The sequence below is a fragment of the Chrysochloris asiatica genome, unplaced genomic scaffold (assembly GCF_000296735.1).
Source record: "Chrysochloris asiatica unplaced genomic scaffold, ChrAsi1.0 scaffold00048, whole genome shotgun sequence".
In the NCBI taxonomy this organism is placed as follows: domain Eukaryota; kingdom Metazoa; phylum Chordata; class Mammalia; order Afrosoricida; family Chrysochloridae; genus Chrysochloris; species Chrysochloris asiatica.
Window position 1 is genome coordinate 15,275,950 of NW_006408566.1, and position 25,691 is coordinate 15,301,640.

At 39.9% G+C, this 25,691-nt stretch overlaps 1 protein-coding gene across 2 annotated transcripts in view; it reads right to left on the minus strand.

Annotated features, from left to right (window-relative positions):
- NFIA (nuclear factor I/A) overlaps positions 1 to 25,691 on the minus strand; it is a 505,904-nt gene that overhangs the window by 163,976 nt on the left and 316,237 nt on the right. For both annotated transcript variants that reach the window (XM_006862482.1, XM_006862483.1), the window contains exon 4: positions 6,396 to 6,470. In XM_006862482.1, coding sequence (XP_006862544.1) covers positions 6,396 to 6,470 — 75 coding nt within the window. The remainder of the gene's footprint in view (positions 1 to 6,395; positions 6,471 to 25,691) is intronic.

A 25,691-nucleotide genomic window follows, 5' to 3' on the forward strand; every position in this document is an offset into this window, starting at 1 on the left:
CTGTGTAGGGTTTCTGAGGGGCGACTGGTGGGTTTGAACTGCAGACTTTGCAGTTCACAGTTCAGTACTTGTCCTACAGTGCCACACCAGGACTTACATGTGGTATTAATTAGGTGGAATTGGGGAAAACCGACGGGGCTGGGAGAGAGCAGAGGTTACAACGGTACTTATAACACAGTGGAAGAATTTTAAGAAATTGAAGCTAGGGAAAAATTATTTTACTGGTTTATGTGAGAATTATTTTAACTTATAAAAACAAACAACAACAGCACAAAAATTATGCCACAACTGATATGCTTAAACTTCATCAATTCTAACAAGAAGCAATTAGTCATTAAAAGAACAGACTCCTTTTCTGTCTAAAAGAACATTAAAAGAATCATTAAAAGAACAGACTAAAAAATTCTGTTTAGTCCTATAGCACAGCTCTAGAAGAGGTCAGCAAATATCTTCAGTCTGCTCATTGAGTATAGTAAAGTAAAAAGAGCAAGTTTCTTCACCTCTTTTTGGCTCATGGTCTCCTTGCTTTGTAAAACAAACCATAACATAAACCATGAGAGGATTAAATGAGATAGTATTTACAAAGTGCCTTGCACAGTGCCGAGTATATGGTGCATGCTTAATATAAATGCCAATGATGATAATTTTTTTGTTTTATTGCATCATGCTTCTAACATCATGGATTTAACCAACTTATGTACCATTTGGTTTATTTCAGTTTCAAGGATGCAGAATACATTCCAGCCCTACTCATCTATAAAAAGTGTCCACTGCACACTTCTGAGGTGGGGCATTCCCACTAGAAAGGATGAGCAGACCATCTTGGAACAGCTAGAGCAACAGAAGATACATCTTCAAAGAAAAGTAATCAGGAAAAAGCCAAAACAAAAATGTCAGCATGACTGGCTACTACAAGAATAAGCAAGTTGTTTGCCGGGAAGCGCTCAAGGCAAGCAATCAAGTTCCTTCAGGACAAACACCCCTCTAAGACTGAAACTCAAAGGGAACACATGAGCAGGAATGTAAGCTTGCTGGTGACCACATTGGTCTACTGGTGAGTAGAAAAGGGGTAAAGATAGCAATGAAGAAATGGGCTGAGTTCAATTATGGACCATTAACTCCCATTGACCTGGAGATGAGAGAGAGAAGAGGAAGGGCTGGTTGGTCCAAAGTGTGGTGAGAGCTTGGTCACATGAGCCCATGGACAAGGACATAGCCATGGAGGGCTAGAGCTGAGAGTGAAGCTTCCAGCTGATATGAAATGAGAAGAGATGCACAAGAACAAACCCAACTTGCAGATAGTACCCATTTGACCTAGCCTTGATGGCTTGATTATCAGAACTCGACTAGAGGAAGATAAAAAAAAAAATTGACAAACAAAACAAGGGTAAATTGCTACAATTTGATGAACTTGACCTATACTCATTGATGTAGTAGCTCGCAATACCAACAGAGAGGGAAGGAGTCGTCACATCAAGTATCAATGCTATCCCCTCTGTCTACAGGGTAGATAGGGACAGGCAATTTAGACACTGGCTACCTAAAATGAGGGGGCAATAAAGGCACTAAGTGACTGGCTTACAAGTTTTCAAGAAGGAGTTTAGTTTAAGAGTGTGTGGCAGAAGATAGAGTCCCCACTAAATAATTCTCATCTTGTCTAGATGTGTCTAGTGAAAAGAGATAGGGATAAGAGTCTTACGATTCATTAGTAAGTAACTGTTATCATGACTAATTGCGACTGTCACAACTGTAAAGGTAGAAGTTTTGTAACAAAAACAGGGGAGTAGTTAACCTTATAGTTCAGAAAGAGAGGACCCTAGGACCATCAAGGAAGAAGAGCACAAGCAGAATGTGGGACCTTATCCAGATAAGCAGAGACACCAAAGATGGAGACATGGAGAGAGGGTGCAGCTGAGGACTCTAGATTCATGGAAAGAGAGGGACTGAGAGCTGGTGACCAGGAGGCAGACTTGTAGAATGTGCCCTTTGGTGGTTTAAATTATTAAATATGCCTGAATGTTTTTTGTTTTTTTTAAAGAGCTAAAATGAATATAGAGAAATATTGTTAATTTATGGTACACAGATGGGATTATAGTCATTGTAATGAAACAAAGTATATGATTTGTTGAATGTAAAACAAACTGCTGATCTGCTCTGTAAACTGTCACTCAATTCACGATAAAAACAAACAAACAAACAAAAGAACCCTGGGTTTGACCCTGAAAGTACAAAGTGAGTTGAAAAAAAAAATGTCTGCCACAACTTTAAAATGGACTCAGCTTTTCCAGCCTGTGGGAGGAGGCAACACTATAAGGAATGGTTAAGGACTCCAACTGCGCCCTCTAAGTGGCTACTCTAAATGTTAGGTCTTTCAGAAACCAAAGCTGGAGGATCCTCATCCCAGAGGCCAATGCCAAATTGACAAACCTGGAATAAGGATCTGCAAGAGGGAGGAGGCTCTGGATTGCAGTGGACCAGTTTGGCCTGAAGCCATGATTTAGCTGATACAGCCCAGTCCCACTCCTGCCTAACAGTTTCAGTCAGCAGGAGGCCATGTGTGAGTGAGCCCTAGAGTGATTACACAGCAGTGTGCAGAATCAGAAAGCATTCAAAAGCCGAAGCGTGGTCATGATGCCAGGCATCCGCTGCACAGCCCCCTAAACAGGGACAGGAAGCAGAACCATCTCCCTCTGCAAATTCAATCCCTGGTACGCCAGGGCCTGGGGCAGTCTGGAAGGCAGGTTTTGAATTCACTTGGCAGCCATGCTATCTTAGAGTGAAGGGAGGGCTAGTTAAGCTTGGATTTGATGAGCCCTGGCATACAGGCCTTAAGGAGAGACACAGAAAGTGGAAGAAGGAGGGCGAGATGCTGGAGACGGTTCTAATCAGTGTGAACCACCTCAGAGAAGCCCCTGGCTTGGAGACTACAGGTGATAATGAAGGGTGGATGTAAGCACTGAAGGAGCCAGGGTAGAAAAAGAGCATGAGAGTTCCAGTCTTAGAGTTCAAAGGACCCCTCCACCTCCTTTCACTTTCTAACCCCATTTAGAGATCCCACTGAGGAATGTATTTCCCTGATCACCAAATTGTGACAAGTATACTTTGATACTAACTCGACATACTACTACTATTATTACTATGGAGGAGCTCTGGTAGTATTGTCGTTATGAGTCAGACTGCTAACCTCAGGGTCTGAAGTTCAAAACAGCCCACCTTTCCATGTGAGAAAGAAGAGACTTTTAGCTCCCATAAAGATTTACAGCCCCAGAAACCCTATGCCAGGTCACTATGATTCAGAACTGACTCCAGGACATATCACCACCACCATTATTATTATGAGAACCATGGAAGTCACAGACCACTTTCAAAAGCCTTAAAAAGCTTATTATTATTATTAATAATAATGTTGTTGTTGTTAAATGCCATCGAATCTGTTCCGACTCATAGCGACCCCTTACAGGGTTTCCAAGGAGCAGCTGGTGGGTTTGAACTGTACACCTTGCCTTTGAAACTGATTTTGCGGTTCAGTGTTTATCTTACAGCGCCACACCAAGTCTCTAATAAATAATAACAAGGCATAAATATATTTCTATGTCAATGGCTGACTCATCTATAGCTAGAGAGGTATACAGCCTCTCAGATAACAAATCTAGAGTTGACTTAACTGGTTGATACTTCAATCACGAAGTCCTTGGATGGTACAATTGGTTAACACACTCAGATGCTAACGGGGACGTTGGAGGTTTCAGTACACTCAGAGATGACTCAGAATAAAGACTTCATGATTTACTTCTGAACAATCAACCATAGAAAATCCCACTGAACACAGTTCTACTCAAACACATATGGGTTTGCCATAAGTTGGGAGTCGATTTGATGACAACTGGAACTTTTAGCACACTTTAGCGATCTGCTAGTTACTTCTCCATTCCAAATCACACCTTGTTGCTCCTAATGTGTCTGTTACTCATTAGGGTTCCAAATCCCCCACAGTGCAACACCTCAGCATTAGCCAGCACTGCCAGAACCTAACACCCATAGTAACCTTCCTGCTAATTTCCCTGTCTATTCTCTTGATGCATGCATAGTTCTTCAGATTCTCTCAGGCCAGTATGGATTCTAGCATCATACAGACTTAGCTCAAACATTTACCCACGATTTGACGTTAGATAACCCACTTACACAGCTCTTCAATTTAACTCATCTGTAAATGATGCATTGCTTAATGCCCACGATAAGTTCTGTGAAATAGGACGTTATGAGATTTGGATACTGTGCAAACACCATATTATATAAAGGCAGTCTCGACACAAGCCATAGTTAAATCCCCATAAAGCTTATTTTATTAAAACCTTATGGGAGTCTTCCAGACAAAGTCTGAGATCTATAACCATTGGAAACAGGAAGCTGGTCTTGCTGGGTGTATAGTTGGACCACGCAGGGACCGTGATCTCAGCTGTGCTGGGACTTTGAGCACATCCCATTGCAGGGTAGCATGGGTAGAGGGGCCATATGATGGGGGCCTGAAGAGGTGGCCCCTTGGAACTGGGTGTGCTGGCACTAGGGACAAGTGCCACCAGCTTGTGTGGCAGGGAGATGCAGAAGCACTGCAGCAGGTCCTGCCCTGGGCTGAGGATCAAAGGCTGCGTGGATCCTGGGCAGGTGAATGGAGCGAGGACAAGGGGAAGGAAGGGATGCAAGAGGAGGTACCGTAGGGACGGGGATGCTCCCTGGAATACCACTGCTTATTTACTCTGAAGTTTGGGGTCCTTAAAACCATTAAACCAAAACCAAACAAAAGAATCCTCCCATGGAGTCAATTACAACTTACAGCAACCCTATATTAGGTTTCTGAGACTGCAAATTTTTATAGGAAAAGACGACCTCAACTTTCTCTGATAGAGCAGCTGGTAGCTTTGAGCCACTGACCTTGCAGTTAGCAATCCAATGCCTAACCCACAGTGCTACTAGGGAGCCTTTTAAAACCACTGTTGTTATTGTTAAGTCCTGTCAAGTCAGTTCCGACTCATAGTGACCGTTATAAAGTTTCTGAGGAGTGGCTGATGAGTTTGAACCATCAGCCTTTGGGTTCAAACCAAACTTGCAGTCCAGTGCTCATCCTATAGTCCCAAACTAAGGGAACTGCTTTACCTTAAAACAAACAAACAGAAAACCTTGTGGGAACACTGGCATCTACATGGTTGGATGTGGTCCTAATGGACATTAAATGATGTACACCTGCAATTTCTGATCTGACAAGTTTATTACAAATAATGCTTTATGCAACATGCCTGAAAGTCTAGCACAGTGGCTGGGAGATTGTAAATGCTCACTGGCCGTTAGATTCTTTTTCTAGCCATCTCTTTACCTTCAAATTCCTGTTAGCTGCTCTCTTAGCAGTCTCGTAGCCTATGAATGACTGAAATAAAAGCTGGAGGAATCAGTGACTATGGCTTAGCTTGCCTGACCTGACATCTTGTCACGGGACTGACTGGTTTACTGGGTCAATCTTACAATCCTGTAATATAGTGAATGGGGGAGTACAAACTTGCAATGAAAACACTTTACTTATTTTTATTATTAAATATTAAAAATAAATATTTATTTCCACCTGATTCCAAAAAGAATTTGATGTACCTTGAGACCAATTTTAAGATGAATTCAACTACAAGAGGTGTTGTCAAGTAGGTGGGGAGTAGAAAGTAAAAGTTTAATACCTGACAGTTATTTTTCTATCTTTTTATTGGGACAAAAGAGCATCATGATTACTACAGGTATGCTTTTAAATAAAACAAAGAGATGATCTTGAGGGACTACATGTGTGTGAGTGAGACAGAGAGAGGCAGGGAGAGGGACAGAGAGAAGGAATGAGACCGATTCCTCTATCTGCTCCTTGGACAGTCTGGATTACGTCATAGCTAAAATACAATCAATGACGCTTTGATCAATGGAGCAGGGTGGTGACAGGTACTCTTAATTCACTGTTGTTAGTGAGTATTGACAAGCCAGTAATGATCCTGCTGTACTATGTCACTCACACTGAGGGTATTAACATTCTTTAAAGGTCAAAAGCAAACTCTTTTAACAATGCAGAATATCTTACAAATCAGAGACGCCTCAGAATTTTTTTTTTTGGTAACCAAGTTCACACTATAAACTAGGGACTATGTAAAATGCTCAGGATTTCAGTTCTCTCCTTACACTTCACATTAAAATTATATTTACGTTTTTCTGATTTAAATTCCTGGTTGACAAGCAAACTACATGGCAAAATTCTTCCAATGAGTGAATGAAAGGGGGATTCTGAGAGTTACTTATGTCTCGAAGAGACGGAGGCCCACAATAAACACAAACCCAGGGCAAATCAGTACCAATCAAAGCAAAATTATACTTACTCTGTGACACTCTTACTAGCTCAGTCACACTAAAGACACCTGATGTGACAAAACTGTCCTGGAAGCCCAAATGTCCTGGAGAAACAAAAACACCAGAAAACAAAGTGTCATGAATACAAGACATTTGATAACAGAACTCTAAATTTTAGTCTCACTATGATTTATTTAAAAACAAAACAAAACAAAAACCCTTGATGTCTGCTGGAAGTTATGTGGGAGGGCACCAGTGCCCCTCAATCAGTTCAGTTATGTAGATGGATTTGGGATTTGAACCTGGAGAGGGTAGAGAGATCCAATACAACCACTGGGTGAGTTTTGATTTTTTTTTTTTTTTTAATACCACAGGAAATCTGAAACAAAGACCATTTAAAATAACCAGTTACCTTAGGTGACCTCTGAGACCTTAACAATTACTATGAAAACAGTGTACCTAAGAGTTAGCCAGGATAGCCAAGTACCATAGTCCTTTTTAAAACATATTCTAAAGAAACATCAGATCAGGATTAGCTCTCCACTCATTTAAGTCAAATAAGATTTGAAGATATTGCTGGAGGCTCTACAGCGGGGGAGGATCTTTTAAAAGCCTAAAGGGAAAAGCAAGCCCCAACCTTTGAAACATAAAAACAAACACTTCTGAACACAAGTAAAAATTCAGATGTTTAGAGAATAGTTTATGTGTGTATGTGTATGTGTTAGTTGATTCCTTTTTATTTTTTAAGATAATAATTTATTTTTAAATTGCTTCTGCTTTGAATTTTGTAGTAGATTCATGTTTGCTGAAGATAACTAATTTCTTTTGTTGTTGTTGTTGTTGTCAGGTGCCATCGAGTCGGAACCGACTCATAGAGACCCCATGCACAGCAGAACGAAACACTGTCCGATCCTGGGCCAACCTCACTACCGCTGCCACACTTGACGCCATCAATGATGCCACCTGGGTCTTCCTCTTTTTCTCTGACCCTCCCACCTTACCCAGCATGATATCCTTCTCCAGCGACTGTTTCCTCCGGACAATATGTCCAAAGTATGAGAGACGAAGCTTAGCCATCTTGGCCTCCAAGGAGCACTCTGGCTGCACTTCTTCCAAAACAGATTTATTACACCAGGAATTCTGGTGTGGCACTGTGGATTAATGCGCTAGACTGCAAGGTCGGTTTGGACCGCAAGGTGGACAGTTCAAGTTCACCAGCTGCTCCTTGGAAATCTTATACAAGGTAGCTTTGAGTCAGAACTGACTCAACAGCACTTAACAACAACCACAACAATCTGTTATTATATCAGCAATTACTCGTTTAATTTTACAGTATAGCGTCCTGTTGTGGCACTTTAGAACAAGCACTGAGACCCCAACCACAATGTTGACAGTTCAAAGCCGCAGGCTGCTCCTTGGAAACCTTAATACAGGGTCATCATGGACTCCTGGTGTGGTGCTGTGGGGTAATGCACTGGACAGCAAAGTCGTTTGAACCAAAAGGTCGGTGGTTCAACCTCACCAACTGCTCCTTGGAAACCCTATACAGGGTCGCTATGGGTTGAAACCGACTCTATGGCACTTAACAACAACAACAAGTCTGAACCGACTTGACAGCATTTTAACGAGAAAAGAAACGAGGTGTATACATGGTAAGAAATCCATAATCAGTAATGTAGTTTCTCTGTGTCTAAAATTTTCTGATGTGCCGTTCCTTGGAAACCCTATACAAGGCTGCTATGAGTTGGAACTGACTTGGCACCATTTCAACAACAAGTCTCTCCTAGGTAGATTATAGTTGAGAGATCTGTTTTAGGGTCAACTTTATCACCTGCTTTAAAATCCAGTCAAAAGGAAAAGGTACTGGCTGAAAGGATTTTTGAAATAACTTCTGTGAAGAAATAAAACATTAAAAAATAGACTAGTCTATTATTTCTTACTTATTGCTGTTGTTAGGTACACTTTTGAGTCCTTTCCATTCCGACCTATTGGTTGGTTGGTTATGTAACGTGGAATCGGTTCTGAATCATAGCGACCCTGTACAGGTTTTCCGAGGCTGTAAATCTACGGGAGCAGAAAGCCTCATCTTTCTCCCATGGAACAGCTGGTAGTTTTGAACTGCTGACCTTGCAGTTCACAGCAGACTTGTAACCACTATGCTACCAGAGCTCCTTATTCCAACCTATAGCAACCTAAAATACAACACAGAATGAGGTAAGGTCCCCCACAATCCTCATAGTTGTCTCCATATCTAAACCCATTGTTAAAACCACTGTGTCAATTCATCTCATTGGGGGGGGGGTGGCACTTCGTTTTCACTGACTCTCTTCTCTAGGGACTGGTCCCTCCTGATTACACTGATTACACATCCAAAGTGCATGAGAATAATGACTAAAGTATGTGAAAGTAATGTATATACATTGTTGTGAAGTGCCATCGAGTTGGTTCCAACTCATAGGGACCCTGTATAGGGTTTCCAAGGAGCACCTGGTGAGTTTGAACCACTGGTCTTGCTGTTCAAACTGACCTTGAGGTCCAGTGCTTATTTTACAGCACCACACTACAAATCAAATTTATATTATTGATGAAAGCTAGATTTTACCTATTACTGAAAGAATTAAGTTTAGCTATGGTGACGAGCTTTGGTAGCATAGTGGTTAGGAATCGGGCTGCACACCTCAAGGTCAGCAGTTTGAAACTACCAGCTGTTCCATGGGAGAAAGATGAGGCTTTCTGCTCCCTGTACAGGGCAGCTATGACTCGGAACCGACTCCACGGCACATAACCACTACCACCATGGTGACGTGTGTGTTCACCAGTACACTTGTTAAATGTCATACACATAAAACATACACAAATTACCATCTTTGGGAGGATTATAAATGAACCCATACACATTATTATTTTCTTTTGGTTACAATGGACTTTTGCATAAGAATGATTTTTACTGAAATGTAAAAGACAATCTTCAGTTCAGCTCACTTGTCTATGACCTTTAGATAAAAAGCTTGTTAAGCTATGCAATAACCACAAATTGTTTTTTAAAAATAAAATGGCAAAACTTCATTTGAAGAATTGCTTAGGAAATTTCACTTCTCAAAACAATCAGGTATTTCATTGACGTTGATTTGGTAGGCATGCCTGTGGTCTTTTCTCTTGGATTAAGAAAGCTGAGAAGTAAAAAAGTGAAATAAAATAAAAACTCCTTTAAGATTCTTTAGTGTGGTCTTGGCCAAACAGACCATAGATAGCATCTTCTACTGCAACACCATTTACACAGCATTTCTCTCATAGACCATAACAAAGAAATCCAACCACAAATGTCCACAAAATTAACTCTGCCTTAAAACATATACAACAATAGCAAGTTAAGTCTTAGTTGAATAGTGAAATCTGGGTTGATCTTCAGCTCTTGCTCTTCGCTATCTGTGACAATTGCTTGCGGGTTGATGCTTGTTTCAGTTCCAATCTTTGAAATTTCCTTATTTTTAAGGGCAACTTAACACAAATTCCTGTACAGAGTCAATGCGAATACATGCACTTTGATTCTGCCACAAAAATAAGAAACAAAATATTTTTGAAGCTAAGTTTTGTTTGGTCCAAGGATCTGAGAAAGAGAAAACACCAGCTTTCATCCATTCAGACTATCACTCTTCAGAATTGCTCCTTTTCCTTTGCCGCCCTCTTAAATGGCAGTGGTCTCCAGGATCTGCACTCATTTCTGTTACCGCTCTATTTTGTTCCCTAAGTTATTTAGTCTATTCCATGACATCAGCTAGCAGTCTAGACTGTACTATTTATGAAAATTAGAAAAAAAAAAATGCTTGTTTTGTTCATTGCTGTTTCCATAATGCCTGGGATAAAGCAGTTAGTAAATGAATATTTGTTGAATGAGTGGAGGAATGAATATCTAGGCCAATGACTCTCAAACCTCTACCTTCTGCCAAGATTGCTCTTCTGGATTCCAAATCCATAAATCTAAATATTTATTGGACATTTCTAACTAGATAGCCCACAGGTATCTCAGATTCAACATGCTCAAAGCTGAACTCATCTTCTTCTTCCCCCAAACCTGTTCTTATTCTCAATTCCCTGTATCAGTGTACCATCCACCATTCATCTAGCTTTCTAGGATTTGGTGTCATTCCTGATCCTCACCTCTTATAGTTAACCCCCCCATCCAATTAATCCTGAGTGATTCCATTTCCTTATTATTTCTTGATTTCATATAGATCTTCATCTCTTCCACAAGACTATGTTTCAGACTCTTGCCATTTCTCGCCAGCCTCTTGGGATAGCCTCTTAACTATTCTCAGTCATTAATCTTGCTTTCCCTTCTAACATGCTCTCTATTCTGTAGCAACCAATCATCTCACTAACAGGCAAATCTGATGATTGATTTGTTTATTCAGTACACTAGAGCACATACCATTACCAGGCACTGTGCTAGGAGCCCAAGATAAAGTCCCTACTTTCAGGGTGTATCCAGAGTGTAAAAGTTAAAAGTTTTGTGTCAACTCGACTCAGTGGTTTGACAGTTGAGATGTAGTTATCCTTATAATAATCAGATGTCATACAATGTCATCAACTCTATGATGAGTTCTGTTATGAGCAGCCAATCAACTGAAAGGGTGTTTCCTTGGTGGTGTGACCTGCTTCCAATATATTAGACACTCAGGCAAAGCTTGTTTGCTTTCTGCTGGGTCTGAATCTTGTAACTGGCTTATCCTCCTACTTCCAGTTCTTTGAACTTCAGCCAGTGGCCTGGTCTATTATCTGTTGATCCTGAGAGCCATCACCAGCCTGACTTCTGCCTGCTAGACTTCCTGTGGGACTTACCTCCCAATCTTGGTTTATCGGACCCAGACTTTGGACTCTCCCACCTCTACAACTGTGTAGAGCCTTTTTTTTTTTTTTTAATGAGTTAAGACAATATTTTATTCAAAACTTCCTTGCTTTTTACATAGTACTCTAACATCCTTTTTTTCCCACTGTCCCAGGATTCCCTGGACACTGCATTTAGATGTGGCTTGTTTTGGGTTTTTAAAAATGTTTTGTTGTGAATTATGTGATAGTTTACATGGGAGAACATTAGTTTTACATTCATCCTATCGTATATCATTTCATTGTCATGGTTACAATCCCCTCTATGCATCATCAAACAACCTAAGGGTATACCCTACAAGCCTGCCCCCCGATCGTCAGCACACAGCCCCTCTCCCTCTCTGTGTCTAAAGTCCCCAGCTGTTCCATCTCTCCATGTCATCGTCTCTTAGAGCCATTTTCTTGTATGAACATCTCTCCATATATACATATAAAAGTTTCACTGGTTTTGCTTCTCTAGGGAACCCAGTCTAAGACACAGTGTACTGTAGAGATAGTCATAAACATGTGAAACAACAGAAACAAATATTTAAAAAATAACAAAACACCTTGAGGGAATTTGATGCTGGGCCTGGGGGCTCAGGACCATAGTCTCAGGGGACATTAAAGACCACAACCCTAACACAATCCATAAAGAGGATATTCTACAGCCAGTGAGTAGCAACTGGGGTCTTACAGGCTTGCGAGCAGCCATCTAAGATATAACCATTGGTCTCCCCCGACTTACAGAGCACAGAGTGAGGAAAATTAAGGCACATGGAAACAGTTAGTCCACAGGGCCAATGACCCACATGAACCTCAGCCTTGACAAGCCCAACACCAGAAGAACTAGATGGTGCCTGACTACTACTGACCACTCTGAGATAACACTAGAAGGCCCGGATAGAGTGGGAAAAAAATATGGAGCAGAATTCAAAATCGGAAAAAAGGCCAGTCTTACTGTTGAGTTGAAACGACTCCACAGCACATAACAACAACTTTTCTAATAGAGACTGATGGACCTTCTGAGGCTATAGCCTTTAGTTAACCATTGAGGCCACTTTCAGTCAAACTACAGACAGGCCTATCAAAGGAGTCCTGGTGTGATGCTGTAGGCTAAGCACTGGACAGCTAGCCACAAGGTTGGCAGTTCAAACCCACCAGCCACTCCTCAGAAACCCTACGCAGTTAAGTGCTGTTGAGTGTGTTCTGACTCACAGCAAGCCTGTATACACTTTCCGAGGCACAGCTGTTGGGTTTGAACTGCCAACCTTGTGGTCAAACCAACCTTGTGATCCAGTGCATTATTCTGCAGTGCCAAAACAGGACTCCAAATAACATTAGGTGAAGAATAAAAGAAACACCAGGGAGAGATGTACTCCTTAGAACAATCAACCATGCAAAATCAAAAGGGCAGCATTTTCTCAGGGACAAAGATCAGAAGGCAGGAAGGGACAGAAAGATGAATGGAAACAGGAAACGCAGGGAGGAAGTAGGAAGAGTACAGTTATATCATGGGGATTACAATCAATGTCAGGAAACAAAATGTATATGAACTGTTGAATGGAAAACTCATCTGCTCTGTAAACTTTTACCTGAATCACAGTAATAAATAAATAAAAGTAATGAATTGTATAAGTTACATAAAAGAAGCAAAAAGCATTGTATGGTAGAGGGTCTCAAGGAGGAATACTTTAGAAACAATGATCAGGGAAGGTCTCTCGTAAGAGCTAGGAGCTGAAAGATACCAAGGACACTAGCTAGGAGACAAAAGGGGGAGAGGTATCCATGCAAAGGGATTAGTATATCCAGGTACTCTGAGGTAGGGAAAAATAAGGTGTTGGAAAAACTGAGATAAATCCAGTGTATCCAGAGCTCATTGCCCTGTTGGAAATCTTTTAAGAACCCCACATCGCTTTCATAGAATGCCTTCGATGAGACAGCCTCTACTTCTCTCTTCAGACTCATTTTATATTTCTTGTCTCCCACTTTCCAATTTGGAGTCCTGGTTAAAGTACTGGACTGCAAAGTCGGTTTGAACTGCAAAGTCGGCGGCTCAAGTTTACCGGCGGCTCCTTGGAATTCCTATATGGGCTCGCTATGGGTTGGAACCAACTCAATGGCACTTAACAATAACAACAACTTTCCAATTCACCTAAGGGAACTACACACTGCTCCCCTGACCTTGGTTCACCAGCTTAACCCATACTGTTCCTTCTTCCTAAACTGCCTGTCCTTCCTATCTTATGCTTGGCTAACCTATCCATTAGAACTCAGCCTTGTTGTCACTTCTACCAAAAACCTTCTGTAGTTGCCCCCATCGCTGGAGAAGATGCCTTTTCTCAAAACTGACCGTGTCTACTACTTATAATGCAATTCTAGGAGCCAGCACACTGGATTCCAACTTTGACTTTTTCTCATATTAGATTGCAAACCCTTTAAGGGGAGAGTTAGCATTTTGTGTATCTCTGGCTCTTCACATCCGAACACAGTAAGCATTCCTGTGATGCTGCCAAATGACAAAAACAACACACAAATCAGGCTCAAGTATGTTTGTTTTCCTTTTAACAAAAACTTTGATAGGAATTCTTATTTTTTTCTCTTTCTCATTTCTAGCAATTCAGTTTGAACTAAAATTGAGCCAATCTGTATTTGCACACTATTAAAAATGAACCATCCAAATATTCCATCCACCCTAAACCCAAACCAAGACAGGACAATCAGTTTAGATGACGCCTCCTATCAAGAATGTTCCATCAGGTTCTTTGGCAAGAAATGTCTGCCTCTTTTCCTATCATTATGATTGTGGCTTGTATTTGGGGAGATCAAACCAAACAGAGTTAAAGGGTTGTTGTTAAGAGCTGTCAAGTTGGTTCTGACTCATAGGGTTTCCGAGGAGCTGCTAGTGAGTTTGAACCACCAACCTTGTGGTTCAAAAATGACCTTACAGTCCATTGCTTTATCCCATTAGTGCCACAAGGTAGTATTATTTTAAAAGATATAAGGGGCAGAAACAAATTAAAATAATAATTTTTTAAAAATCTAGACCCAAGCTGATGCTTGGATCTTGTGATTCTGAGAAAACTATTATAAAAATAACAATTTGATCCTTTCACCGACCAGCAACCTATGTCCAAAGGTATATTTTAATATAATGTGTGAAAATTGTAGTTGTTGTTGTTAAGTATTGTTGAGTTGGTTCCTACCCAGAGGAAACCTGTATAGGGTTTCCAAGGAGCAGATGATGGGTTTGAACCACCGACCCTGTGGTTCTAACTGACCTTGTGGTCCAGTGCATTGTCTCAATCAGATAGTATCATCTCATAGTACCATCTGATGATCAGACAGCCTTGGCTCGTTTATTTTATAAAACGTCTCCAAGGAAAGGGTCATGTAAAAATTTCATGTAACTTTAAATGGCTATGAAACGGATTTTGTTCCTTCACCAATTATGTGGAAGCCTATTAATGAACTCTACAAGAAGACAGCAATGAGAAGACAGCAATGAGAAACCTATGAAATGACAGAAAAGTCAATACAACCAATGTAATAACTAAGCAAACCAGAGCAGATTGATGTTTCATTCTCACTAACAAAAATCAAACAATAAAAAAATGACTTTTAGGGGAAGTTACACTAATCTGGTTGTTCTACTCTTTTGAAAAAGAGAAAGAAAGAAAAAGACAAATCTAATCAATTCCAAACTCAGGTATTAGTATTAAAAGGTCTCCAGTTGGATTAAACATCCCTGAAAGGTCCCATGATTTATATTTTGAATAAGGCCTCTCAGAAATAAGTGCAAAACATATACCTTTGGTAAGTACGTCTTAGCTGAAAAGCCAGATTGTTCAATGATCAGACTATCTCTCCAATTCTGAACTACTGTTCAGGAGCAATTGTATAGGAGATTGAAATGAGGATCAGCTCCTTTTTTATTTCATACAAAATAGCTAAAATAAGTCCATTCACTGAAGTCTTGTTCAGTGAATTCACAATTAGAGAACAGATTTCAATACCTTGGAGTCAGTCATACTCAGTGGGGGGAGATTAGACTTTCTGGGAGAGGTAGAAATATAAAAAGCTAAATTCTTTTATGGGTGGTTAGGAAAAGCAGCTCTCTTTTCCTCGATATCAGCAGTTATTATGGAAAATGCCATTATATGGGCACTGAATCTCATTTCACGGAGAGACTGAACATCTATCCACCTGTTAACAGGCAGCAAAAGAATAAAAGTTAGATCTGCAGAGAGGCAGGTAACCTTGCAGACCTGTTCAAAGGTCGAGGGGAGAATGGAGACAGCTGGGAGTGAATCAGCCAGAGGGCTGCCCTTTAAAAGAAGTCAGAATATACATCAAACAGTTAATTTCATATGTGAGGTGGTGGTAGTGGTAGTGGTGTACAGTGGAGTCTGTTCTGACTCATAGTGACCCTGTACAGGGTTTTCGAAGCTGTAAATCTTTATGGGAGCAGAACGTCTCATCTTTCTCCTGCAGAACTGCTGGTAGTATTGAACTTCGACCTTGAGGTTAGCAGCCCTACACTACCAGAGCTCTTTTCATATTCGAGGAAGAAAGTTTATTCACAAGATGACGAATATTTTCCCTGGGACTCTCAGCCCTAAATTATGAAATCTCATTTGGCTAATGGATACAGACAAACTACAATATACACAGGTGATTATATCAAACAGAACATATGTCTATTCTTTCTTCCCTTCTCACCAGCACCCTTGTAAATCGAATTCGGTCTCTCATACAAAACAGAACTATGACCAGGATTTCCATGCTGGGACCAAAGGGAAGAGCGCTCCTTCAAGCTCACTGTGCCTACGTTTTAACTAGCAGTTTATGGGTTATCTGTAATGTGTAGGCCCTGGGCTGGGCGCCCCGAGAACACTGTTCTCACAGAACTTACATTCTAAAGAAAAGTTTAACTCACCACTGAAATATTAAATTCTCTCTCTATATATAATAGAGGAAACAGGAAAAATTTCTCTCAGGTGTCATACATATAGATTGTTGCTGTCATTAAGTACTGTGGAGTCAATTCCAACTCACAGTGACCCTGCACAGGGTTTCTGAGGCTGTAAATCTTTATGGGAGCAGAAAGCCTCATCTTTCTCCCACAGAACAGCTGGTAGTTTCAAACTGCTGACCTTGAGGTTAGTAGCCCAATTCGTAACCACTACGCTACCAGAGCTCCTTAGATAGATGCCGTTAATTGCTGCCAAGTCAGTTCCAACCCATAACAACTCTGACATCTGGTGAGCTTGACAAGCTAACCTTGCACAAACTGACCTTGCAGTCCAGTACGTTAATCCACAGTGGCACAACAGGACTTCATATATAAATATATATTGTCGTTAAGTGCTGTTGAGTCTGTTCAATCTGATAGCGACCCTGTATAGGGTTTCTGAGAAGCAGCTGTAGGATAAGCATTAGACAGTTAACCAAAGGTTGGAAGTTCAAACCCACCAGTTGCTCCTTGGAAACTCTGTACAGGGTACTACGAGTCAGAATCAACTCGGCATTTAAACACTAACTTAATTGTTATTGTTAAGTGCCACTGACTCAGTTCCAACTCATAACAGCCCTGTGTAGGGTTTGGGAGGAATGACTTTTTGAAACATGAACCTTGTAGTTAGCAGTCCAGTGCTTATCCTACAGTGCCATGCTTTGTTGTTGTTAAGTGCCGTTGAGTCGGTTCCAACCCATAGTGACCCTATATAGATACGGTTTCCAAGGAGCGCTTGGTGAGCTTGAACCACAGACCTTGTACTTCAAATGGCCTTGCAGTTTGGTGCATTAATCCACAGAGCCACACTAGGAGTCCATCTATGACTAAGGTAATTACTAAGGGTCTGATCCTCATTTCAATCTTCTATACAATTGTTCCTGAACAGTAAGTAGTTCAGAACTGGAGAGACAGATCATTGAACAATCTTGTATGTCATCTAAGACATACTTATTCTCATTTTTGAGAGACCCTATTCAAAATATGGATCATGGGACCTTTCAGGAATGTTAATATTATATATATATTAGATCCCAACTTCATTGCTGTTTTTTCCCCCTCCTCCCCTTATCGGTGACCAACGTGGTCACCAGCCAGACCACATGCCTGATCATGTATTCCTCTTGAGTCTCAGTCTTAGAAGGGGGTTTGCTCTGAGGGGTCCCACGCACTTGCCTTGATGGCTCCCAGGTGAACAGCTTACTAGTAATCAATCAGACTGCCGTTATTGTTTCTAATTTTTCCTGCCAGTCTTTCACGAAGTATATTTATTCTTCTAGCCACTCCAGGCTGGTCTACTCATCCTTACCAGTGGAAATGTCCTACCCTCAGTCAGTTCTGGATGGGGTTCTGGATTCCACCTCTGGTCTTGTGCAATGTAAAGGCTTCAGAGGAAGCCTCTTTCACTGGGCAACTTCTAGCCCTCTTCAAGGTATTCCAATCAGTTGTAAACTGAAGACGGATTTATGAGTTTTCTGTAGTGATGTTTCTGGCTATTCCTTTCTCTCCCCCTCAAATGTCTATTACAATGGTAGGCAAGGGAAACCAAGATTCAAAATACAGCCAAGCATCTTAACATTATTCCCTTCTTTTACCCCTTCAAACTATGCCTCAATCCCTGTATTCCGGAGCCCTGTTGTTCCAAGGTTGTGCATAAATCACCATTTACCTCTGTCCCCCTCAGCCCATGCGAACCTGCCTAACTGTTCTCCCATCAGCCTTGTTCTTCCATTCCCCTACCCCTTTCTTGTGTATTACCCCCCTGCCCCCAAGCTATCCTGTGTCTATTCCCTATCCTGTGCTCTGTCTTCCCCTCCCTCCCTCCCTTTCATCCCAAAATCCTGGTGATCAGTATATATATACTTTTCTCCCCCTTTTAGCGTGGGTTCTTTTTCTTACTCTTTTACAATAATGGTCCTATGCAGTATTTCTCCTTCTGTGACTGACTAATTACACTCAGCATAATGTCCTCAAAGTTCATCCATGTTATGCAGTGGCTTGCAGCTTCCTTGATGTTCTTCAAGGTAGCATAGTATTCCATTGTGTGCATGTACCACAATTTGTTTATCCATTCTTCAATTGATGGGCACTTAGGCTTTCTCCATCTTTTTGCTATTGTAAATAGTGCTGCTATGAACATTGGTGTGCATATATCTATTCGTGTTATGGCTCGGTTTTCTTGTGGGTAAATACCAAGTAGAGGAATTGCTGGATCATAAGGTATTGCTATTTCCAACCTTCTGAGGAAGCACCATATTGCTTTCCAGAATGGTTGGACCATTCTGCAATCCCACCAACAATATAGAAGGGTCCCAGACTCTCCACCTCCTCACCAGCATTTATTGTGTCCTCTACTTTTTTGATCTTTGCTGTTATTGCTAGTGTGAGATGATAGCTCATTGTTGTTTTGATTTGCATCTCTCTAATGGCAAGTGATCGTGACTATGTCTTCATATGTTTGTTGGCTGCCAGGATTTCTTCTTGATGAAGTGTCTGTTCATGTCCTGTGCCCATTTTCTAATTGGGTTGTCTTTTTCTTGTAGAGGTGTTGTAGTTTCCTATATATTTTAGAAATGAGTCCCTTGTCTGATGTGTCATTGTAAAAGATTTTTTCCCGTTCTGTGGGTTCCCTTTTTACTTTTTTGGTGCAGTCTTTTGATGCACATACGTTTTTAATTTTTAGTATGTCCCAATCATCTATTTTGTCTACTTCTGTTTGTGTAGTTTTCAAAATGTTTGGTAGTCTGTGTATTCCCGGTATCAGAGCCCTTATGTTTGTCCCTATTTTTTCATTGATGACTTTCATAAGTTTGGGATTCACATTTAGGTCTTTAATCCATGCTGAGCTGATTTTTGTATAGGGTGTGAAGTAAAGGTCTTGTTTCAATCTTTTCCATATCATTTTCCAGTTCTGCCAGCACCATCTGTTAAAGAGACTATCTCCTCCCCATGTAACATACCTAGGCGCTTTGTCGAAAAACAGCTGTATGTGGATGGGTTAATTTCTAGATTCTCAATTCTGTTCCATTGATCAATGTATCTTTCATTGTATCAGTACCAGGCTGTTTTGACCACTGTAGCCATGTAATAGATTTTGAAATCAGGGACTGAGAGGCTTCCAACCTTGTTCGTCTTCTTGAGCAGTGCTTTACTTATCCTGGGCCTCCTTCCTTTCCATATAAAATTTGTAATTGTCTTTTCCATCTCTTTGAAGAATGTCTCTGGAATTTGGGTTGGGTTTGCATTATATGTGTATATTGCTTTGGGTAGTATTGACATTTTCACGATGTTGAGTCTTCCTATCCAGGAACATGGTATGTTCTTCCACGTTTGTAAGTCTCTTTTAGTAGTGTTTTGTAATTCTCTTTGTATAGGTCCTTTATTTCTCTGGTTACGTTTTTTCCTAAATATTTCATCCTTTGGGAGGCTATTGTAAATGGTATTGCTTTCCTAATGTCATTTCCAGCACTGTCATTTTTATTATAGAGGAATCCAACTGATTTTTGTATGTTGATCTTATACCCTGCCACTTTGCTGAATCTTCCAATGATGTTTAGTACCTTTTTTACTGAGTCTTTGGGGTTTTCTATGTATAGGATCATATCGTCTGCAAATAGAGAGAGTTTTATTTCCTCTTTGCCAATATGGATGCCTTTAATGTCCCTATCTTGCCGTATAGCTCTGGCTAATACTTCCAAAACAATATTGAAAAAGAGTGGTGACAAAGGGCATCCTTGTCTGGTTCCTGTTCGTAGAGGGAAGGCTTTCAGTTTCTCTCCATTGAGAGTGATGTAGGCTGTTGGTTTTCTATATATGCTCGTGATTATGTTGAGGAATTTCCCTTCAATTTCTACTTTGTTGAGTGTTTTTATCAGGAATGGATGTAGGATTTTGTCAAATGCCTTTTCTGTATCAATGATATGATCATGTTGTTCTTTTCCTTTTTCTTATTTATGTGTTGGACTACATTGATTGTTTTTTTAATGTTGAACCATCCTTGCATCCTTTTTATGAAACCTACTTGGTCATGATGTATTATTTCTTTGATGTGGTGCTGGATTCTGTTGACTACGATTTTATTGAGAATTTTTGCCTCTATGTTCATGAGGGATATTGGTCTGTAGTTTTCTTTCTTAGTGATGTCCTTCCCTGGTTTTGGTATGAGTGTTATGCTTACTTCATAAAAACTATTAGGATGTTTTTTCATCCTCTTCTATATTCTGGAATAAATTGAGTATAATTGGTGAAAGCTCTTTCCTGAATGTTTGGTATAACTCACCAGTGAAGCCATCTGAGCCTAGAATTTTTTTGGTTGAGAGTTTTTGATGACCTGATCAATTTCTTCTTTTGTAGTAGGTCTGTTCAAGTTTTCTGCTTCACTCTGTGTAAATTTTGGTAGGTAATGTTTTTCTGAAAATGCATCCATCTCTTCTAAGTTTTTGAATTTGTTGGAATACACTCTTCATAGTATTCTGTTATTATCCTTTTGATTTCGTTTGGTTCCATTGTGACATTGCCCATGCAGTTTCTAATGTGAGTTATTTGTGTCTTCTCCCTCTTTTCTTTTGTTAGGTTTGTCAATGGTTTGTCAATTTAATTAATCCGTCCAAAGAACCAGCTTCTTGTCCTGTTGAGTCTTTCTATAGTTTTTCTGTTTTCCATCTCATTTATTTCTGCTCTTATCTTTATTATTTCTTTTCTTTTGGTGACTGTAGATTCCCTCTGTTGGTCAGTTTCTAATTGTTGGAAATGTTGTGTTAATTTTGGTTCTTTCTTCTTTTGGGATGTGTGTGTTTATCACAATAAATTGTCCTGTCAGCATCTCTGTGTCCCAAAGATTTTGGTATGCTGTGTTTTCATCTCATTTGCTTCTAGGAACTTTATGAATTCATGTTTAATTTCTTCTTTTACCTAGTTGCTTTTCAGCAGGGTGTTGTTCAGTTTCCATGTATCCGACTTTATTTCCTTAGTCTTCTTGTTGTTGATTTCTAGTTTTATAGCATTGTGATCTGAAAAGATGCTCTGTAGTATTTTGATGTTTGTACATTTATGGAGGCTTGCTCTGTGAACTAACACATGGTCAATTCTGGAGAATTTTCCATGTGCACTGGAGAATAAAGTATGTTGTGCTGTTGTTGGGTTAAATGCTTTGTACACATCTATGAGGTCAAGTTGGTTGATTGTGCTGTTTAGTTCCTCTGTAACTTTTTCAAGTTTCTTTCTGGTTGTTCTGTCCCTTTTCAAAAGTGACATATTAAAATCTCCAACTGTAATTGTAGTTTTATCTATTTCTTGCTTAAAATCTAGTAAGGTTTGCTTCATATATCTTGGTGCTTTTTCATTGGGAGCATAGATATTTATTATGGTTATGTCTTGCTCAATTGACCCTTTAATCATGAAACAGTCCTTTATCTCTTATGTTAGTTTTTGTCTTAAAGTTTACTTCATCAAAGATTAGCATTGCCACTCCTGCTTGTTTATTGTTGCACTTAGCTTGGTATATTTTTTTCCATGGTTTGATTTTTAGTTTGCTTTTGTCTTGTGTGTTAGGTGTGTCTCTTGCAGGCAGCATATTGAAGGGTCTTGTTTTCATATCCATTCTGCCACTCTCTTGTCTCTTCACTGGTGCATTCAGTCCATTGACAGTCAATGTAATTAATTATCGATAGGTATGAATTAACTGCTGCCATTATATTAATTTTTTGTAGTGCTGTTTGTTCCTTTGTTCTGCATGTCTTCTGGTGCTGAGTTTGTGTCTTTTGTGCTTTTTTTTTTTTTTTTGTCAGTTTCCTCTTAGCTTTCATGTTTGCTTGCTCTACTTGGAAGTTCCTTTTCATGGTCAGTTGTGAAGTATTAACTTTCTTTGGGTTTACCTTATAGTCTATTAACTTTTCTTTCCATTTAAGAGAATCTATTGTATTATGTAATCTATCTGACATCCTCTGTTCCTACATTTTTCCCTTCTTTGAAATTGATATTATTTTGATCTTCCGTTGACCTTCCAGCTCCTTTGAATTCATTATTGTAGTTTTGTTCTGTTCTGAATTCTGCTGTCGACTGAGTTGCGGTGGTATTGCCACGCCTGTAAATCTCTGGTTGTTGTCTGTTCTTGTTGGTTTTCAATCCACAGAACTCCCTTTAGGATGTTTTGAAGTGCTGGGTTGGTTTTGACAAAATCTCTTAGATTCTGTTTATCCTGGAATGTTTTGATTGCACCATCCTATTTGATTGACAGTTTTGCTGGATAGACAAATCTTGGTTGGCAGTTTTTTTTTTCTTTTAGGGTTTTGTATATGTCTCCCATTGCCTTATTGCCTGCATGGTTTCTGCTGAGATGTCAGAGCTTAATCTGATTTGCTTGCCTTTGTAAGTGACACTTCTCTTTTCCCTGGCCACTTTTAGAATTCTCTCCTAGTCTTTGATTTTTGGAGAGCTCGATTATTATATATCTTGGTGACTTTCTTTTTGGGGTCTGTCCTTCCTATTCTACTTGTTCTTTCTCTCTGGCTACTTTCTACCTTGTTTGACAGTTATTTGTTTACAAGTCTTAATTCTGTATGCTTATGACAAACTGGGAAAAGGCAGAGCTGTGTCTTCTGGTCTTACATTGCTTACAAGGTCCATCCAGTGGAATCTTTTCTTCTTGGTGATGGTGGTGGTATGCTATGGAGTCAGTTCCGACTAATAGTGACCCTGCATAGAGTTCCCGAGATTATAAATCTTTATGGGAGCAGAAAGCCTCATCTTTCTCCCGTGGAGCAGCTGGTAATTTTGAACTGCTGACCCTGAAATTAGCAGACCGACTCATAACCACTATGCTACCAGAGCTCCTTAGTAGGTCTGTAAAAAACTGTTATTGTCTTCATGTGTCATGAAGTCCATTGGTTCCAATTCATAATGACCCTGTATACGGTTTCGGGGCTATACATCTTTATGGGAGCAGAAAGTCTTCTCTTTCCCCTGAGGAGTGGCTGGTAGTTTTGAACTGCTGACCTGGCAGTTAGCAGCCCGACTTATAATCCATTATTTTAATAAATAGTTACTTAGTAAGATGAATGATTTGAGACACTCTTATCTGGCAGCTCTTAAAAAAACAAAACAACAAATCCACTGCCACTGAGTCGATTCTAACACTGTGACCTTACATAGGGTTTCTGAGACTGTAGATTTTTACAGGTACAGAAAATCTTATCTTTTCTCCATGGAGAGCTGGTACAGTCTAACTTGTAATCTTTCTTTAGATTCAGTCAGATTCAGAAGATGACGTGGAACAATACAAATCATTGCCAAAGTCAGATGGATGGTGGATGAAAGTAGAGGACCCCAAGAAGGTATTTACCTGTATTTAACTGACTAAGCAAGAGCATTAGGCTGTGTGAATTATCACAAATTATGGATGATATTGTAAAAAATGGGAATTTCAGAACTCTTAGCTCACCAGCCTCTCCTTGGACACCCTATGTAGGGTCTCTATGGGTTGGAACCAACTCAATGACGCTTAATAACAGAAACAATTGTGCTAATGTAGAACCTACACAAAGACCAAAAGGCAGTCAACTGAACAGAACAAGGGGTTATTGCTGGGTTAAAAATCAGGGAAAGTGTGTTTCAGGGTTACATTTGTATACTGCTACAATCTGTATGCTTAGCAAATAATCCAAGAAGCTAGACTATATGAAGATGAATGAGGCATCAGGATTGGAGGAAGGATCATTAACAACCTGTGATATGAAGATGACACAACCTTGCTTGCTGAAAGTGAAGAGGACTTGAAGCACTTACTGATGATGATCAAAGGCTACAGCCTTCAGTATGGGTTACACATCAATGTAAAGAAAAAGAATCTTCACAACTGGACCAAAAAGAAACATTATGATAAATACAGAAAATATTAAAGTTGTCAAGGATTTCATGTTTCTTGAATTCAGAATCAATGCCCAAGGAAGCAGCAGTCCAAAAAAAGGAAACAGCAGTCAAAAACAAAAACAAAAAAAACAATATCTCGCACTGGGCAAATCTGCTGTAAAAGACATCTTTAAAGGGTTCAGCAGCAAAGAAGTCAGTTTGAGGACTGACCCAAGCAAGCCATAGGCATACACACACAAAAGCTGGAAGATGAATAAAGAGTACCTTAGTCTTCAAAATGGCAATTTTGCATTTGAACACTTTAAAAAAGACTTTTGCTACAGATCTGCCCAATGCAATATGTCACTTGATTTACTGACTGCTGCTTCCATGAGTATTGGTTGTGAATCCAAATAAAAGAAAATCCTTGACAACTTCAATATTTTCTGCATTTATTATGATACTACTTTTTGGTTCGGTGGGAAAGGATTTTACTTTCTTTATGTTGATGTATAATTCATATTGAATGCTTATAGTCTTTGATCTCCATCAGTAAGTATTTTAAATCCTCTTTGCTTTCAGCAAGCATGGTTTATCATTTGCATACCACAGATTGTTGATAGCCTTCCTCCAATCCTATTGCTACATTCTTCTTCATGTAGACCAGGGTCTCAAATTATTTTGCTCAGCATACAGACTTAGTAACTACAGTGAAATGATATGAACCTGAAGCACCCTTTTCCTTATTTAAATCATACCCTTTCCACTAGTTCTGTTCAAATCACTGCTTCTTGGTCTGGGTACAGGTTCTGTAATTCCCATCCTTTGCAATTTGTTATGATTCACATATTCAAATGCCTTTGCAAAGTCAATACATAGGTATCAGTTCAAGCTCACTAGCTGCTCCCTGGAAACCCTGTACAGGGTTGCTATGAGCTGAACCCAACTCGATGACACTTAACAACAATATATATCTTTCTGATATTTTCTGCTTTCAGCCAAGTTCCACCTGACACCGGCAGTGATATCATCCTTCATTGCTTCTATTATCATAGCAACACACAAGCCACCACAGTCCAACAAAATGACAAACAAGTGTTGCAACACTAGCAAACTACTCAAACATACATAATTTATGCTGCACCCAAGTTGTTCTACCGATTACCTGAACAATGTTGCATCCTCCAGATCAAGAAACAACTCTAAAGAGGACTGCTCTTTAGAGGTGAAGATACAAAGCATTCACTTCATGTACTTTGGACATATTATCAACAGGGACCAGGCCCTGGAGAAAGACAGAGTCAGTGAAAAAGAAGACCCTCAATGAGATGAACTCACACAGTGGCTACAACAATGGGCTCAAACATAGGAACAACTTTGAGGAACACAGGATATGGTAATGTTTCCGTCAGTTGTGCACAGGATCACTGTGAGTCAAAGTCAACTTTACAACACATAACACCAACAATATTACCTAAGATGTGCTTATGTAAAATAGTCAATTGAAATGCTCCACCAATACAAATACGTTGCTATTGTTGTTAGGTGCCATCAAGTCAGTTCTGACTCATAGTGACTCTGCATAGGGTTTCCAAGGAGCAGC